Genomic DNA, 18,775 nt, shown 5'->3' on the forward strand with positions numbered 1-18,775 from the left:
TAAAGAAAATCATAGTATATTTTACAAAAATGTTTTACTCATACTTTTTCCAAGTGTCGGTTCATGCAATTCATTGTGCCTATTGTATTAACTGCGTCATGTCAAGATTACTTTGCGTGAATATACACGAGTTGTGCCTTGAAAGCTCCGAAGTTCAATCTGCCTCCTTTAAAATGAGCATTTACCTTAATTTTGCAACTAAAAGGTTATTTTGTTTCTTTTTTTGTTGTTTTAAATCCTTATAGGATTTAGCCTCCTACACTTGAGCGAAAAAAGAATGAATCATGAAAAGTGGATGCACATTGTAGCTTTACAAAAAATTCTTTGTGGGCACATTCGAAGTGTCCTCGGCTGAAATTTCCAACAATCTATGAAGGCAACGTCAGCCAATCCCAGAGCCATGCGTCATGACGTAATATTTCCGCGCCGTTTTGAGATGTTTTTAGCAGCATGGCTAGTTTAGGCTGTCAGTATGGTCAGAACTCGATTTGACGCAGCGTCGAAGCAGACTCGTAGTAGGCTATAAAGTCATTTGTGTATGTGATGGTGAGATGACCGCAGCTATCGTTTCAGCCTTGGGTATCCTCACCAAACCTCTCGGTGGTACGTGTGTTGTCTGATTTGAAGCTAACGTGTGTGAAAATGAAACGTAACGTTAACGAATTATATAAAGAATTTCTATCACCATTAACTGTGAGTGTGGATGAATACTTCGTCAGTTTAGACAGAAAAAGCCATACTATGCCTTTAATGTGTAGAGAATGAGTGAAGTTCCGTTCCGTGACGTAAAGATACTGATGTGCTTTAAAATATCGTTTGATGCTTGGTAGTTAATAAAGTGATGGTTACATTCTGGTTGACCTGTCGGTCGTGTGTGTGTGTGTGCTGTAGAGGGGTCCGTGCAGGATACTGAGTCCTCCCAGCAGGGAGCGCTCGTGGCAGCGCTGCGGGCCAACAGAGTTCTCCTCCTGGAGCAGCTCCAGGGTGAGGGGAGTCTGGAGGAGGTGAGGAGGCTGAGAGAGGAGGTGATGACGGGGACACGCTGGTTCTCTGGTCACACAGAAGATATCACATGGGACTTTGTCCAGGAGTGTCTCCTCCTGCTCCTCACCTTAGCTCGACACCTCTCCGCTGAGCTTGAGCTTTTCCAGCAAAGCTCAACCTCCTCTGCTGCCAAACTACGCACCCCTGAGATGGCTCCACCCTTACCCCCCGACATCCTCAGTGTGTCCCAGCAGAAGACACTTGGAGCAGCTCTTCAGTTTGTGGTCTCTCTGGGGCTCTGTCCGTACCTGGCCTCTGGAGTGGGGGTGCCTCTGAGTCACAGGTCAGCGTTTGGTGCCATGGTGGCGAAACTGGTCTATGGTGGGGCGGAGTCAGCAGCGTCACGACGACTCCTGACTACCACAAACGTGTTGTTGCGTATTGCTCAACTGTCATCTCTGGCCACACTGGTGTTCACCCGGCACCTGGGGGATGTGATGGCAGCGCTGTGCCAACTGGGCCACCAGCCCCACCGGACTGAGAGATGCGGCACGGACGGGGTGAAGGTAACGCATCTGGATACTGGCTCATTCTTCCTCTGCTGGACAGGTCACACAGGAGCTGTGTGGGTAGAAGTACAAATACCAGAGACGTTCACAGGTTTACCTTCATGTTTAAGGTGCAGGAGCTCAGTGCTGAGGAACGTAGGAGCTGCAGGGAGGAACTCAAGAGTCTCCTGGCAAAAGTCTACCAGCCTGTTGTTATTAAGGAGCTCCTGGTCCTTCAAGGTGGACCCAAACAGGTCTGTGTGTGAGTGCATCCGAGGGATGATGGCGCCTGGTATTAGGGTGGATCAGTGTGTATTTGTCGGTTTTATTGCCCATTTACTCATTTGGGACTTTGTTTTACTGTATATGTACTCTCTGTCCTTCTAGTCCGGGCCAGCGGGACACTCTAGTGGCTCCAGCAGCAGGCTGGCTCCTGCCTGGCTCAGGCGTCTTTGTGGTCAACTGCTGTCTGAGCGTCTGATGGAGCCTAAAGGGGTCCAGGCTGTGGTCCGAGCCATCCTGGAAGGAGGAAAAGGTGAGTAGCAGTGGCTGAGAGTCACTGAGCGAGATTGTTGCATTGAAGTGAATGTGTCTACATTTTACCTCTTTTTTTAATGAGAGATAAATGCTGGTGCAGTTAAAGTTAAAAACTTAAGAAAATATAGAATGTGATTCCTCATCTGAGCATGACACAGATGTTGAAAAAAAAAGCGTCAGAATCAGAATCAGCTTTATTGGCCACGTTTGTAGCACAGGCAAGGAATTTGACTCCGGTATCCTAAGCTCTCTTGAAAACAAAGTCATGTAGGGGTTTATACAGAATAAAGACAGTAGAATAAGATAAAATGAAAATAAAGATGTCCATTCCTGATCTGTTGCAGTTGCTATCAAAATGCTAATTAGCATCAGAGAGCTATTGGGAGTTCATACAACGTGCAATCTAGCAACATGCAGTCATGTTCTAACAGTTGCTGTCATTCACTCAGGAGTTTTCACTCCTGCATAGAGGTGACCTGCTGGATTTGTAGCTTTTTACAGAACTGATCTTTTTTTTTTTTTAACTCACACTAACTGTGATGTCATTCAGGGGGTGAATCCGACTGGAGGAAGTGTGACGGTGTTGCTAGGATCATGGTGGCGTGCCCCCAACAGTCAGCCTCAGCAGACAGCTACTACAGACAAGTCTGCCCTCAGGTCACTTTAACAATCACACACGCTCACTCACTCACATACACACATACTCACTGGACTACAAGTTAGACTCATGTGACATGTATGTCTTTTTATATTTGAAGCGGAGTTGTGTTTTCCTTGTGCAGATTCTCCACCTCCTTCACTTCAGAGACAAGTTGACAGCCCATCAGTTTCAGCGAGTAGCCACCAGGGCGGTGCTCTCCATGGTGCAGGAGAAGCCCAGCTTTGCCCAACAGTACCTGCTCACTCCTCTGCTGGCACCTCTCCGCCGCTGCGCCTCTGCTTCCCGTCAGTAACATGACAACATGTCCACCGTGTTAAATGTCACATTAAAAGTAGGGTTCAGATGAGTTATGCGTTCATGTAAGTTCTAAAATCCTAACAAACAAACGCTGGTGCTCACTTTACCTTCTTCACAGAGGTAAAAAATGTAGTCACACATTATTAGAATAGACTGGCTCAGGCTCTAGTGTGGCTGATTGTATTGAATATTGAGGTTAAGCTGCGCCATCGTATTAAGGGCAACTGTAACATCTCCTCATATGATGTTTCGAATTACACCAGAGGAGAATTTTCAAACGTGCCACCATCTCCCTTCTTGCGGTGTGTTGTTACATTACTCTGCACCCCTCCAACTGATTTGCTTTGCTCCGCTTTGCCCATGTACAGTCTGCTCAGTTATCCGCGGGTTGGGAGGTGAATGAATGTCATTAGTTAAAAGAACCGTGTGTTTATTTAGTGACATCTCCTGGTGAAGATGCACATAGCAACCTTTCATCTTATCCCTGGTGTGGCTGATCCATCTCGGTGCCGTTGAAAATATAACTTTTCAGTTATGAGGAAACGGAAACCAACGGCAATGTTCATGTGTGTTTTTTCCAGGTGATGGACATTCTCAGGTTGCTGTGGAGGAATGGGAGCTGACACGCTGCGTGGAGGATGTTTACAAGGTGAGGAAGCCTGAATATTTGCAATGAATTCCTCAGTGATCGGAGCAAAGTCCTGAGAATAAAGACTCGGGTCATATCTTTACGCACGATGAGACTATAAAAATATGTGTGCAGGAGATAATGTTGTTCACAAAAAACTGCAGTATATAAGATCAAGTTAAAATGTGGCAAATAGTTGGTTCATGTCTGTGCAAAAAAGTTTGTTATACATACAGAGGTAGGTAGACCATCGGTTTCCTGTCGTACAATTTAAAATGCTACATTTGTGAGAAAATTGTGTAGTAGCTCTTTATTATAAGACTGTAAATGATCGTGAGATATTGCGCCACCAGGAATTCATCTGACGGGTGTTTTCTGGAACGTCAGAATTCTTCAAAAAGGGTCGTATGCATTCTTAGCGAGGCCAAATATGTTAATTGACTGAAATGGTGCCAGTCATATTCTTGTGAAGAACATGGCTCCTAACAGAGTTCAACTATCTGTGGAATGATGTAGATGCTCTCTTGATTTTATAGTAATCATGTAGTTTGGAGCGCCATGTCACTAATTGTCCTCTAATTTTGTGTGTGTCTTTGCTCTCATGTCTCTGTTGCCTGCAGATCTGGGTGGTGGGCAACAGCCCGTCATCTCCTCTCCTCAAAAATTTAGAAGAAGTACTTCCTGTCCTCTTCACGCTCTTCTGTTTCACCAAGCAGAATGTCTCCCACCTGCGGTAAACCGTTTTTACTCGCTCCAACTCTCACTGATACACACAGTCAATAAAACGTCCACTAGATGTTCTGCTGGGGATTTGATAGCGTTTAAAAAGGCAACACAGGAAATGATCCACGTGTATTTGCTCTTTGCTCTGCAGCGCCCCCTGTCAGGAGATCTTGCTGTGGTATCTGAGCCACGCTGAAACATCCACCGCCCTCTCAGCACTGAGGCAACTCTCGGGCCTGCGGGAGCAGGAGAACCAGGTGGGAGCAGACTTCCACTTTTCCCCAGGTAGCGATGGAGGAGCTCAACTATGCTGCAGAGACAGCTGCAGGTGACACACTGGCTTCACTATGCGTCAGGGATGCTCATGATAAACAGCACGCTGAAGAATGCAGAATAGGACAGGCTAGTAACCATTTATTAAACCGCTGCTTTGTTCTGTTTTATCTTGGTGATTTGTCTCCCAGCGACGAGGACAACGTTCTCTATGAGAAGCTGTCAGGGGAGCAGTGGAGGCTGGAGTGTCTCATGCAGCTGCTGGTAGAACTCAAAGACAGCGACCTGCCAGGAGATTTCTTGCTGGACCTTCTGCAGGTAGAATCAGATAAACAATATTTGGCAGTCAATACTGATGTTGTGGCAGGATTCCACGAAGTTAATGTACAGGAAACATGTCCTTGCACCTCTGCAGGAGCTGACCAGCTGGGCGTTTGCGGTCGAAGAAGAGGAAGATGGACAGGAGTTACACGTGTCAGCCATGACGCTCCTGCAGGTGGAGCAGCAGGTTCTTGGTCATGCTGCGCGGCGAGGCCGGACGCTGGCTCTGCTCCAGGTGCTGGCAGTGATGGTGGAGACTGTAGATCATACAGTCCTGCTGAGGAAAAACACACAGGTGAGTGGAGGAGATGCACACCAACACAGTGTTGTCTGGCCACTATAACACTTAAAGAAACCCAATATAAAGTTCCTACTACCTTGTAGTGCTGCTTTCAGGTGCAGAGACATCATCAGGGACAAAGGGACAAGAAGAATGGGATGTTTACAGAGGAAGCAAAAGAAGGAAAAAACAAGACCTGCATCTGCTGCTAGTCAGTTAGTCAGTCATTGCAACGTTAGCTGTTAACAAATCTTGAATTTCCCTCAGGATCAGTAAAGTATCTCTAAGACTAAATTGGTTTCAACACGCACACATCTGCTGTGGGTCCACGTTGACGGCCTCTGTAATGAGATCAGCTAGAAATAATAAAATAACCTCAAGTCCTTTTAGGTTTAACACATTTCTTTTCCTATAAAATCAGGTGTTTCATTTTCAGTTCTCACATTATAAGATCAGAATGTGCCAGCAGCTTGTAGTTTACCATTCTCATCAGCAGAGGGCGCTGCTGCTCAGCTAAACAACGTGTTGCTGCTTTAAGTGAAACACAGCTCACCGCTCACATCGTGTCCGAGAGAATTTAAATTCAGTACTTCAAATTTGACAGAGACCTGAAGAATAAAGGATGTAAGGGTTCAATTTGGCATCCAAGTCAGACAATCAACTTTGAATCTTCCACTATGGTGGCAGCCAGTAATACAAAGGCTGAAGAACTTGATTGACTGCACTGTTCGTTATATTTCATGGACATTTTGCACAGTGTCTATGCCTCGACACTCACTGATCACTCACTGAAGAAAACAGTGCCTGAGCCCACATGTAGGTGGAGGCACAGGTGCACCTGGCCGCATTCGTTGCTTCGTTCAGGAATCACAGCTGTTGTGCAGTAAAATGTTTGTCTTGTACCTTCCATCCACTGACAGAAGACCTGCGCGCCTCTGTCCGTGAGGTGTCGGCCCATCCTCCTGGGATCGCGCTGCTCCCTTTTCCTGCATATTTCTAAAAACTAAGTCTGCGTTCCTCTGGGAGTCTCTGTAATGGAAGCAGGCCATGTTGAGTCATGGTGTTACCCAAAAATAGAGGACTTGCTGTGTTTAGTTGATGAGGATGGGTGGGGGAGGAGAGTGGGGGCTGTATGGATATTTTGTGAGTGAATATGCACGCTGGCTTCCTGGCTGGTTCTGTAAGGCCAACAAACATTCTCTCACAGATTAACCAACGTCTCTGATAAACTGGCATCACGTCACTGGATAAGCTTTTATTTTTAGCCGTTGTACCTTTATGACTTTATAAGGATTACATGTTTGCTGCACTTAGTGAAAATATGCGGCAAACTCTCTCAACTAGCATCTACTTGTGTAGTGTTACATTTAACTCTTGTGATCCAATACTTCATGTATGTCCTGCCCCCAGTTTCCCCTTGAGGTTTAACAGCTCCACCGCTCTTCCTTTTGTGTATTACCAGTGTCCATGTTTGTGTCGTATGTCCTCCAGGTGGTGGGCTTCATAGTGTCCCTGCTTCAGAGGGCATGCGTGGGTGTGAATGAGGCCAGTGGTGCCAGTCCTGGGAACCCTGTAGAGAGCCAGACGCTGAGTATGGGGATGGGCCTGGTGGCCGCTCTGCTCTCTGGACCCCAGGTACTTGATTTATCAAGCAATGAGTCTGTCAGCTCTGTAAAAGGAAATGGTTGGCTTGATATAATAAATGCTAATGTTATAATAAGTGATTCTCAGAGGAGGTTTTTTTTTTCTGGGTGCTTTTCTGACCACTTCAGTGACTAGAGGGCAGAATAAACTTAAAGTATGGACGGTATAAAATTGTTAGAATTCTCTAGGGGACCATCCTGACCATCTCCTATGACCTTTGCAGCTCACTCCAGAGGACTACTCCTCCATGGGGAGACTGCTCCCACCACTAGAGACGCTGTCTCAGCACCACCCTGAAGTGTTCATCCAGGAGCTGGCCTCAAACCTCAGAGCTGTCATTGCCACCCATGGCGCTTACAGACCTGAAGACCTCACCGCTACCACTGCTGCAGCTGGAGCCTCCAAAGACTCTGAGACACTACCAGAGACCAGCAGTGTGCCTCAAAAGAAAAAGTTCGCTGCTGCTGAAGCTGACGTCTCACACACTCCGCTGGACGACAAAACACCTAGAAGGACTCACACCACACATTCAGAGTTCTCTGAGGGGTCTGCTATGGGAAGAAGCCCCAGCATTGGTGACCCCTCCTCCCTCTCTAAGACCGTCTCTGATTGGCTGCTAGAGGCATGTGACCCAGATGTGCCAACCAGAGCATACGCTCTGAGGGCCTTGACCCGGATGGTACAGAAAAGGGATCCTGAGGCGGTCCAGGTCCAAGAGAAGGTTCTCACTGTAAGTTGCTTGGTTATGAACTTCAGGAGTTTGTTTCCTACTGAAGTGTTTAGTCATTTGGGATACCAACAAAATACTGATGTACAAGTCAGTTTACCATTCATAGTCGAGTCATTATTGGAGGTGTGATTAATTATTACAAGAAGACTGTTTCCCATTCATGATTCCAGCTGCCACAGTCTCAGTTTGTCTCGCCATGGTTGCATAAGAAGTGAAAATATTTTGCCTTCTCACAATAACTTAGAAGATCTCTATCGATGTGTTTTTGCACCGTGTATGCAGCCAGGAGAGAGAGAGTGTGTGTGTGTGTGTGTGTGTGTGTGTGTGTGTGTGTGTTTACAGTAGGGGAGGGTTTGACTGACTGGGAGATGAGAGATGCTTCGCTCAAGCAGCAGCACACACAAAGATTAGAGAGCTTCTACGTAGAAATCGTGTCTGTGTACCATGAAACTGCGCCAGGATATTTGAATGTATTTTAGTGTTAAATTGATCTGAGATGAATCATCAGGTGGTCAACATCTCCACGTTCCACATTTTAATTGTAATAATAATAATATAATGTACTAATACTGAATTCTTCCAGTACGACTAAAGCGGAGGAAGAAGGGCGTCTTTGGTTTTCTATAAGCAGGACGCCGTGACATCACCATAGTCCTGCTGTCAGTCATGTAGATGTCATTGTGGGAAGCCAAAATCATGATCTTGATTAATAATCAGTTACCTGTGCAGCTCTTTCAGGATCGTTTGTCAGAACCAGTCTTTGGGGAGATTCTTCAGAACCCAGTGGTTCATTCTCAACTGTCATGCAGACAATGTGGTTGTTTCTAAGGAATCAGGAATGTACTTTTTTGTCTTTATCAGGTTGATGTAGATTCTCTTATTCATCGTCATTCAATCATGTTATTATTTTTTTCTTCAAACCCTAAAGAAGCCCTCACACTTTCCCAGCAGCATATTTGCTCTGCCCCTCATTAATTGCGGCTGGCCGACAATTTCAAAGATATATTTCCTGCTCCACTTTGATCTCACCGGACTTGTAAAGCTGAGCCCAACTTTGTTTAAGTCTCAGCTGCGAATTTGCACAGCTGGTACATGTGGCTCAATATTCAGCTGCTACTTTAAACTGGGAGGTCACGTCCTTTCATGCGTCTGGATGAGCTCGACGGAAGACAAACTTGAGCGTTTTCACACAAACGGTGGCGCTGCGTAAATCGGCTCTGTGTCAGCTTGATGGTGATATGATTTTATTATTTAGGAAATAAATGATTTTATCACTCAATTATTATTTTTAATTTCTGGCAGGCTTTGCAATTCTGTGTTTGATTTATTTCATATAAAACTTTACCCTTTGCTGTTATTTTTCAATCATACCAAAAAAAAACCATTTTTACACTTTTGTAAAAATGGTTTTGCGGTATGAAAATGAAAGCAGTAAGGAAATGAGCGGGGCTGCTTTATTGTTGTTTTTGTGCGACGTGTTGACTTCATGTTCAGCAGCAGACAGGATGACTGCCGTCAAATTCACCAGATTCCACATTTGTCATCTGGTTCAAAAACTTTTTTTCCCCCCGGTACGTCTTTTGCTACAACTTGAATTAACTTCACAACTCTCCAGAGATCTGAAATCCTGCCAGACTGATTTCCAGCTTTGCAAAAATTAGTCTGATATAAAACTTTAAACTGCCCTTTTTTTTTTTCTTCTTTTTTTTACTGTAGAACTCCTCTTGGTCTGAACACTTGTTGGCTTTTTGTAAAGCTTCCTGTCTCACGACTAGCTTCACATATTTGAGGGAGGTTAAAGGGTCGAACGTTTTCCTTTAGCGGCCGTTCTGTGTTGAGATGCTGAAGCATTTAACCCTGCTACTCGCTCACACTAGTCAGACCGTGCGCGTGTGTGTGTGTGTAGACTGGTTGTATTGTATCCATCTCTTGGCACATTCTGAACAAACATGTATAATAAATGAGGCGGTTGGACCTCTTCCCCTGGGAGTGGGACGGGACAATGCTAGTATCTAGGGAGTTATTTCGGTGGTCAGCTCATTTAATATTCTCTATAAGGGGAAGCCCCCCACTGTGCAACTTTATTGATTTTTCTCTCTTATGTGTCATTTTTGGGGTGGGTTCTTCTCCCCTCATCATAAAACCCAGGGGTCCTTTACGGTACCTTGGGGTTCTGTTTGGATTATTCCCTTTGATAGTCTGATGGTTTTTAATGTATTCAGTGTCAGTATTGACTGTCTGTGCTTCTGCTGAGCTGTACATGTGAGGTGTTTGATGTTTCACGTGCTGTAAGGTAAATCACAGGCTTGTGCGCCCAGCAGTGCATGTGGTGATTAATCAAGTTCTCCTCCAGCTCTTCCTAGAAAACCTGGAACACGAAGACTCGTTCATCTACCTGTCAGCCATTCAAGGTAATGGAATTGCAGCTGCTCGGCTAAATTTAATGCTAACATTGATTAGTTTCCCCCACTAATAATGTCAACAGCCTCGTGTAATTATCAGTATCTCCTAAAGATAGATGGACTAATTGTGCGCTGTGTTTAGGACTTGCTTCCCTGGCGGATTCTTACCCTGAGAGGATCCTGGAGAGGCTCCTCAAAGACTTCCAACATGGTCCTTCACTCCCTACATCCAACAAAGATCAGTCCCTGGAGTCCCGCCTAAAAATGGGAGAGGTCCTGATGAGGGCGAGCCGAGCTATGGGTGAGTATCTTCTGCTACATTTCAACTCGAGAAGGAATCAACTTGTTCTTTGTGTGATCAAACTGGGCCTTTTCTGCCCTACTGAGCGCTTCACACTCACACAGTGATGGTGAATGCATCAGTAGCGGGTCGATCCAGGAACCTTCTTTTATTTTATTCTGTTTTGACGTAAGGAGACTGAGATGGCCACCCCAGAACCTTCCCTTTATTTTGCTGTAGCCAATGACAGGTGGACTTGGCCTTGTGTTTTGGATCGTTGTCACATTGGAACATCTGAGTGCGTCCCATGCCAGTGTTCCTCCAGTGCTTTCTGATAACTCGCTGTATTCATCTTGCCATCAGTTTGGACCAAGTTTCCTGTGTCTTGTAGCTCACGCATCCCCAAAACATCAGCGATCGTCCTCCGTGTTTCACAGTAGGAATGGTGCACCTTTCATCATAGGCCTCGTTTTCTCCTCTCCAAATGTAACGTTTATGGTGGTGGTCAAAACTTTCGATTTTGGTCTCATCACTCCAAGTGACTCTGTTCCAGAAATTTTGAGGCTTGTCTCTTGGCTGTTCGGCGTATTGTCTGCAGGATGCTTTGCGGCTTTTGCGTAGGAATGGCTTTCTTCCGGCAGCTCGACCACGTAGCCCATTTTTCTTCAAGTACCTCCTTACTGTGCACCTTGAAACACCCGTCCCCCATTTCTTCATAAGACAGTGAACACTGCTGATTGGCATTCTCAATACCTTGGATTATTTTTATCACTTTCCTGTTTTATACAGTTCAATTACCTTTTCCCCTTCCACAATTCTTTTGCTTTCCCCATGACTCAGAATCCAGAAACGTCAGTGCAGCACTGGATGAAAGATGCAAGGGTCTGTCAGGAGCCCAGGAACTAAATGACCTTACACACACACACACACACACACACACACACACACACTCACTGATTACAAGCAAACAGGTCACAGGTGAAGATGGTTTCATTTAGTAGCCGTTCCAGCCCGTTTGTGTCAGCTTGTGCGGTCACAATCACCAGGGTATGTAAACTTTTGATCAGGGTCCTTTTGGTATGATTGTGTTGTGATTATGATTTAAAAAGAGTAAACCCAGTTGTTGAATACACCCAACTGCTAACCATGAGTGGAAAAAAAAAAGTTTGTCTCTTATCATTCTTATTCTCTGAAAAAAATGGCCAAAAGAAATCATCATTCTGCCAGGGCATGAAAACTCATGAACACAACTCTACATTTTACGATCGACCCACTTTGAGTCCAGGTTTAAGAATACCGGTACCTATTTGACTAAGCACCACCCACTGTCACATGAAACAACACCCACTCCCAACTGAAGCCACACCCACTACAACTACATATACGGACAGAGATCAAAGTACTTGCTCATCCATAGTACGAGCAAACCTACCTACTTAAATGGCTGGTTCATGCGATGAAGGGACTCTTTTACCACTTTTAAAGTTTAATTTTAATAGATACAAATATGCTGCTACGGACTCGACCTCTTTCACAGATGGCATTCGTTTGTTTGTCATGTCAGCAGTCACAAACACGTAATTGTTGGGATATTCAGAGTCGTCCCCTAAACGCTGGAGGATCATCAGACTTTTTTTTTTTAAATGAGTGTTAATCCCGCCAAGAGAAACTGATAAGGAATTTAATCTGGAATTCTTTGTGTGAACTTTTTCGGGCTTCATCCTCATAATTCATCTGTAAGGGTAAAAAGCTGGCCTGACCCCGGGGCCTTGAGCTGGGTCAGGGGTGAAACTGTGGTGCCTTTCTTCTTCTTTCTTTCATTATCATAGATTTGCAGTCAGGACACTTACTGATAGTAAAGCTGACGCTTCGCGGTGTCTAGATGCGTAGCTGGGTTTAGACAACTTGAAGGTCACATCTGTGCAGGATGTTCTACTTCGGTGTTACTGGTAGTGCCAACATTGCTAGTATACGGACACAGATGTTGTGGGGGAGCTGACTCAACCTCATCTCACAGCGAACCTTGTACCTCTGTCGTGGACGTCCAGTGAAGCGTCCAGCGTGAGCCGTCTCTGAGTCTCCAGCCTGTTTCTTGTGTCTGACAAACTCCTTCATCACACAAAACTCCTCCACACAATCTGACGATGCGTGCATCCATGTTTACGTACACGTGTGTTTGGCTGGTGGACAGATATCAGCATGTAATCACTGCACCACAAAAGCCACAGTGCCGGCTTGTCCCCGCCCCCCTCCTCCCTCCCTCCTCCTCTTCATAAGGGACCCTGTGTATCAGAACCTTTTCCCTGATAGAGAACCCTGTTCGGCTTTTTTCCCTGCTTCAGTTTTATCTGCCAGATTGCCATCGTACCACTTTCCCGGAACAATCGGGGGGTTTATATCTTTGCCGAGAGATTCAGTTTGCAGACACCCAGAGAGCCTCTGTTTGTCTTGACCCCCCACACACTCACACTCAGCCTTTTACCAGCCTGTCATTTGTAAGTAAGAAAGTTTTCTTAATGGACTGGCCTGCTTGATTAAATGCTGAATAAATTATTGTCAGGCTCTACTTTGGTGAGCTGGTCTATTGTATGGACTCCATCCAGACCAGCAGGTTTGGGAGCAGCTGTGGGACTGTAGCATCTGTTTGTGTTGGTGGACATCAATAGAGGTGGATAGACACAGACTTTCTCTTTCATTACATCTATGGAGATGGAGAATAACTTTGCTGGTGTGTGTGTGTGTGTGTGTGTGTGTGTGTGGGGGGGGGGGTTCTTGTGGTTCCTGGTGCTGTGTGGTTAATAAGTGTAACCTACAGACTCAAACAGGTGTCACTACTACTCGCCAGTCAGCTGGTTGTCTCCTCTCCATGGAGGCTGTTGATGTCTCTCCCTCGCTGCTTGGCAGGAGCAGCTGTAGTCAGCGCTCTTCTTTGTGTGTCTGCCAACACAACCGTCGACCACAAACACAGCTTGTTTAACAGAGTTAGATTTAAAGCTCCACCCTAATGTCCAAAATCTTTCCCTTGTCAAAAACGACGTCTGGTGCACAACTCACCTTCCTGCCACGGTTGGGCACCTCACCCCGCGATCGTAGCTGCATTTCACCTTACACGTATAGAGGGAGAGGAAAGGAAGGTCTGCAACTCTGGGAATGTGTTATCAGCATTTTGACGGACAGATAACACAGAAGGTACATTCATTAGTTATTAAAGAACTGCATGAACGAGTTAAAGCACCTTTTAGAAGTGATGGTTTTCATTGTCATGTTTCAGCGTAGCAGCACGAACATTTCAAGCGTTGTTTGATCCCAGTGTGAGAGCACCAGCTGCCTGCAGCTCTGCCTGACTTACATTTTTGTTTGTTTCTGTGCGTATTTATCTAGAGATTTAACTGTTCTTCAAATAAACCTTCTTAGTCTGAGCGGTGTGATACAGCCTGACAGCACACATCTTTTCATGCTTCGTTTCTGTGTTGCACTCTGAAATGTTCGATTACTTTGTGGATGGTGGCTGCCGATCAGCTCAGTCCAATATTAGAACGGCGATTCTCCACCTGGGCTTGGGAACCCCATGGGGGCTGCAAGATCATATCTGTGGGTCACAGTCAGTTGTTTGTAAACAAAAAAAGTTTTTTTTTTTTTTTGTCATTTATGAAGTACTGTCTGTTACATACTGCCTGAGAACTAACCATCTTCTTCTAACCGTCTCCTTCTTGTCCAGGGGAGCTGGCGCCCCACCTTGGTCGTCCCCTGGTGGTCGTCTTCCTGCGAGGAACCAGAGACTCAGACCAAAGTGTCCGGGCCAGCAGTCTGTCCAACCTGGGGGAGCTCTGCCAGAAACTGGACTACGCATTGGGGCCACTGGCTCAGGAGGTGCGAGTGAGAACATGGACACGCGGAACCTTTTCCAGACAAGGTCACATTGTCGGGGCTAAAATCAGAACAGCTCGGACCACTGGATAAATTCATCACTGTCTGTTACCATAACAGCAGTGTAGATGCATGATGGTGCTTCTGGAGACTTGAGTCCCACTTGAGCATGAAAACCACATAAACATGGATTTGTGTGTGTGTGTGTGTGTGTGTGTGTGTGTGTGTGTGTGTGTGTGTGTGTGTGTAGCTCTGCTCCTGTCTGACGGCTCTGATCAAGACAGAGGCAGAGGCTGAGGTAAGGAGAGCTGCTGTCCATGTCATCGCCCTGCTGCTCCGAGGTCTCAGTGATAAATCCACTCAGGTACTCACACACACACACACACACACACACACACACACACACACAAACACACACACACACACACACACACACACACACACACACACACACACACCACCCCATCCACACACGTAGAGTTCAATACATCTTCTTCTGTGGTTCTTAAATGTTTTCATGACCTGAACTTGTGCAGAGTTGATGAGGAAATACACTGAAAACTCTGACCTATTGTTGCCGTCTGTATTCAGCATTTCTAATCGTTTCATCTCCATGACTACTCACCTGTGATATTACAAGAACCAATACGTCTTTACCGTCAGTACTACAATTCTGAAAAGGTGGTTTTCTGTAGTACAAAGGGACGCTGTATGACAACAAGAACAACAGTGGCTGCAGGTTTCATCAGCGCATCTTCTAACATGCCAACAAACTGTGTACATTGGAGCTTTAGAGGAGATTTTTTTGGGATTGTATTCAATAAATTGATGCAGTCATTTGGAATCAACATGATGAAGATGACGATAATGACATTCTGTGATTACCCTCTTGCCATTAATCAGGTGAGATGGACATCACCAGGGAGCGTCCGCGGGTCAGTAATTTTCCCTTGGACCTTCAGGTGAAGCCATCGCTCTCTAAGTGTTAGCTCTTCTCGCCAGCTTTACAAAGCCGACGCCTCAACCTTGATTCAACAACAGGAAACAAGTGAGAGGGCTTGATGGAGCTGGTAATATTCCATCAGGAGATGAACGATGGCTTCAGGTGACCTCGGTGATGGAAGGAAGCATGCTGAGAAGTTACTAGTCCACGCTAAGGCGCTGGGGACAGAAGTGTTCCAAGACTAATCAAATGACATCTGATGCTTTTCTGCCAAGCTTTCATGTGCAGATGAAAACAAAAATAGAACAAAAAGCTCTTTTTTTATTCAAAGAAATAGGATCTTGTCAAATGAAACGAGATGTTGAGGTGATTTCGAATCATTGTGCAGTCGTTGTCTTTGGAGCTTCGGTCAGGAAGTAGGGGATTTTTCTCTGCTAATAAAAAAGTATTTTTAGTAACTCGGTTCAAATTCCTTTCATGTCCAGCTCGTCCCTCACCTGTGTCCGTTTACAGGATTTCAGTCTCTTGAGCTGTTCAGCTTGGTTGCATCTCTTTGCAACAACTATAGACACTCATTTAACCGCTGTTCGATATTCAACCTGTTGTTTGATTGAAAGTTCAAGCAGGCCTGCAAAACCATGTAGGGAGACTTGTTCTAAACTACACACCCCTAGAAGTTCAGGATGTGATTTTGACTGACAGGTCCTGTAATCTGGTCCTAGCCCCCCCCCCCCCCCCCGAACTCACACGCATAGTTTCCTTGTGGTCATCACTGTGAATTTTGACTAAATGTTAGCTTCCCAGCTGAGCCAGGAAGGGACACTCCCTCCACATTTTAGAATCCCACCATTTTCTATCAAATCCTATGTAAGGTTTCATTAATACCTTCAAAACCTCACCTTAAATTAAAAACAAAAAACAAACAAAACTACTAATGGTACCTACTGATGTTGAAATAACTGTTCATTCAGCGCCGTTCCTGACCCTGAATCAAAACAACCTCATTGTTTCTCATGTGAGCCGCTGGCTGCTGGTTCAGGTGTGTGGTGGTGGGTGAGTCGAGGGCTGTCCAGCTGCAGGTCCTGTCATTACTTGAACAGCTGGAGCAGAGGGCTCTAGACCAGCTGGACAGGAGTAATGACACAGTCACATGAGAACAGATGGAGATGTGCTCATGCACGCGCACGCTCACACACACACACTGGGAAAGGTGAGGCTGAAGTGCAGAGCAGTAGGGCAGCTGTGGAGGAGAAAGAGGAAGAGGAGGAGGGAATTAATCATGCGAAGGTCCATCCATCCATTTTCTTCCGCTTATTCCTATTAAGGGTTGCGGGGGGGCTGGAGCCTATCCCAGCTGCTATGGGGGAGAGGCGGGGTTCACCCTGGACAGGTCGCCAGTCCATCACAGGACCAACACATAGAGACAGACAATCATTCACACTCACAGTCACACCTACGGTCAATTTAGAGTATCAATCAGCCTCGTCCTCTCTTGATGTCTTTGGACTGTGGGAGGAAGCTGGAGTACCAGAGAGAACCCACACAGGAACAGGGAGAACATGCAGACTCACACAGAAAGATCCTGTACTGGAGCCGGGACTCGAACCCAGAACCTTCTTGCTGTGAGGCGACAGTGCTGACCACTGCACCACCTCATGCCTCATGCGAAGGTCCAAAACCAGTTTTTGCTCAGCAGTGTCTCTCCTTCTGTGACTCCTGCAGGTTCTTGGTGACGTTCTGTTGGACCTGTACCGAGCCCTAAAGTGGGTGGTTCGCTCTGACCCTGATGAGGTGGCGGTGCTGCACGCCCAGCTGGCTCTGGAGGAGCTGGACGACGTGATGAGAAGGTTTATCTTTCCTCAGCAGAAACTGGAGAAGAAGATTGTTGTCCTGCCTTAGAACCCAGACGACATCTCAGTGGAGTCTCCATCATCATCATCATCATCATCACCCCTGTAGTTTGATGGTCTGCTTGTGGACAGCAATACTCGCCCCTCCTCCACCTGACGTGGATTCATGGAATAACAGCCACTGGCATGTAGCTTCCAAAATAGTTTTAAACACTTATTCTCTTGAAATCCGATTACTGAACATATCTGATTTGTACATTATAGTTTGGAAATTGCATCCTGTTTTATGTAGCAGGTAAAACACAGTGGATTGAGGAGGAGGAGTAGATAACCTGTAATTCACTATTGTTTGTAAGAACTCCAAGGCAGATGAGTGTTGCTGCATGTCATGTCCAGTCATTTCTATTAAAATGATTTAACTGTGAAGCTGAGGTTTTGTCAAGTATAATAAATAAACCCTCCAGATGCATGATGGGGAAATACAGGACCTGCTCTTGGAGCTTGGCATTCAGCGCAGAGGTTTTTCAGGCTCATTTGATGCGTAAAACAGAATGATTTGAGGGATTCTTTAACTCTACACTGGACATTTGAAACGAGAGTGTTGTTTTTCCTCTTAATTCAGTGTATCAAGAACAAATAATTCATCGTAATGGTTCAAGCAACACATGAGTTTATTTCCTTCTTTCTGATGCATCCATACTGACCTGAGGTCCAGGGTGGGTAGCATGACTCTGTGTAAACTTGGGGGTCCAGGGTTTGAACAGTCTCATGAGGCATTCCTTCTTTTGTCCGTCATCACCCTTCTCATCCATTGAGTAACAGCTTATGAGCAGCGACCCTCTCTGTCTCTCCCTCAGCAGGCAAACATCGCCGTTGTTTGCGATCCATAGATATTTCTCAAAAGCAGAGTCAAGTTATCGCTGAGGCAGGAACGCAGACTCTTCCATCATGGTGGCAGATTTAGGTCCGTCCACAGCACCGTCACCCAACGGTGGCCCTTAAATCACCTCTGTTTGCAGGGAGGTCGTGTGTGATCCTCACAGGGGCGCCACCGCAAATGACCTGCAACCAGATGCCAAGTGGAGTTTTGTGATAAGATGAACACTGCCTGGGTTTGCACCCATGAATTAATGTTGCTTTTTATTTTGCTGTTTTTTTCTCTACCACATCAACACGGCGTGGAATTCTGGATCCAAAACATTCAAAGATTTGGATGAGACGGACCAAATCTCACGAAATGGGGTCCAGGGCTCAAATGTTGATGAGATTAAAGATTAAGGTTGAGAACCACGTTTTGTGAGAGGTTGAAAATTGAACACAAAGAATAATAGAGCCAGTTTGGATTAAATGTAACTGAATTCATAGATGTGGAGGTCTTGTGTAATTTAGAACGCAGCATCTTCAGAGAGATGTTGACCACCATTTACAATAAAAGAATAACAAGTCAAATATACCTGAAATATTCCAGTTAAGTTTGATGGACGGCATATAAAAGGTTATAGGTACATGATTCCATCTTTAGTCACTTTATTTAATTTTCATATCTTTTAGCAGCTAATAAATACAGTGACGTAAGTTGGAACTTTTTACATTAACGAATTAACAGTTCGTTACATAAAAACAGTAGCGTTATGATGTTATTGGAAGTTATTATATTGGCTGTTTTTTTTTTTTAAATGTAACCATTAATGTTACAACCTTTTACTACTAAGAAAAAACTAGTTGTTACTCCATTGGTGAATAATTATTACTTGTTGAGCTGAAAAATTGAACTGAATTGGGGGGAAAAAAATGCAGTTGGAACTTT

The 18,775-nt window shown here is 45.3% G+C and overlaps 1 protein-coding gene and 1 long non-coding RNA gene across 2 annotated transcripts; one reads left to right on the forward strand and one right to left on the reverse strand.

Annotated features, from left to right (window-relative positions):
• Positions 1 to 435: 435 nt before the first annotated feature.
• tango6 (transport and golgi organization 6 homolog (Drosophila)) lies at positions 436 to 17,617 on the forward strand. The gene is made up of 18 exons (XM_086207750.1): positions 436 to 603; positions 892 to 1,550; positions 1,664 to 1,786; positions 1,920 to 2,067; positions 2,620 to 2,726; positions 2,852 to 3,014; positions 3,609 to 3,676; positions 4,276 to 4,388; positions 4,530 to 4,706; positions 4,843 to 4,969; positions 5,067 to 5,267; positions 6,744 to 6,887; positions 7,120 to 7,626; positions 9,980 to 10,037; positions 10,171 to 10,329; positions 14,027 to 14,178; positions 14,426 to 14,539; positions 16,841 to 17,617. The coding sequence occupies exons 1-18, from the start codon at positions 552 to 554 to the stop codon at positions 17,015 to 17,017; spliced, it is 3,249 nt and encodes a 1,082-aa protein (XP_086063876.1). The 5' UTR covers positions 436 to 551; the 3' UTR covers positions 17,018 to 17,617.
• LOC147258657 (uncharacterized) lies at positions 4,812 to 6,298 on the reverse strand. The gene is made up of 3 exons (XR_015116797.1): positions 6,156 to 6,298; positions 5,059 to 5,246; positions 4,812 to 4,963 (listed from the first exon to the last, which is right to left on the reverse strand). It is a non-coding gene; the product is annotated as an uncharacterized LOC147258657 (long non-coding RNA).
• Positions 17,618 to 18,775: the final 1,158 nt, after the last annotated feature.

The sequence above is a fragment of the Aulostomus chinensis genome, chromosome 7 (genome assembly GCF_037954235.1).
Source record: "Aulostomus chinensis isolate RoL2024-O1b breed Wild chromosome 7, RoL_Achi_v1.0, whole genome shotgun sequence".
Classification (NCBI taxonomy): Eukaryota; Metazoa; Chordata; class Actinopteri; order Syngnathiformes; family Aulostomidae; genus Aulostomus; species Aulostomus chinensis.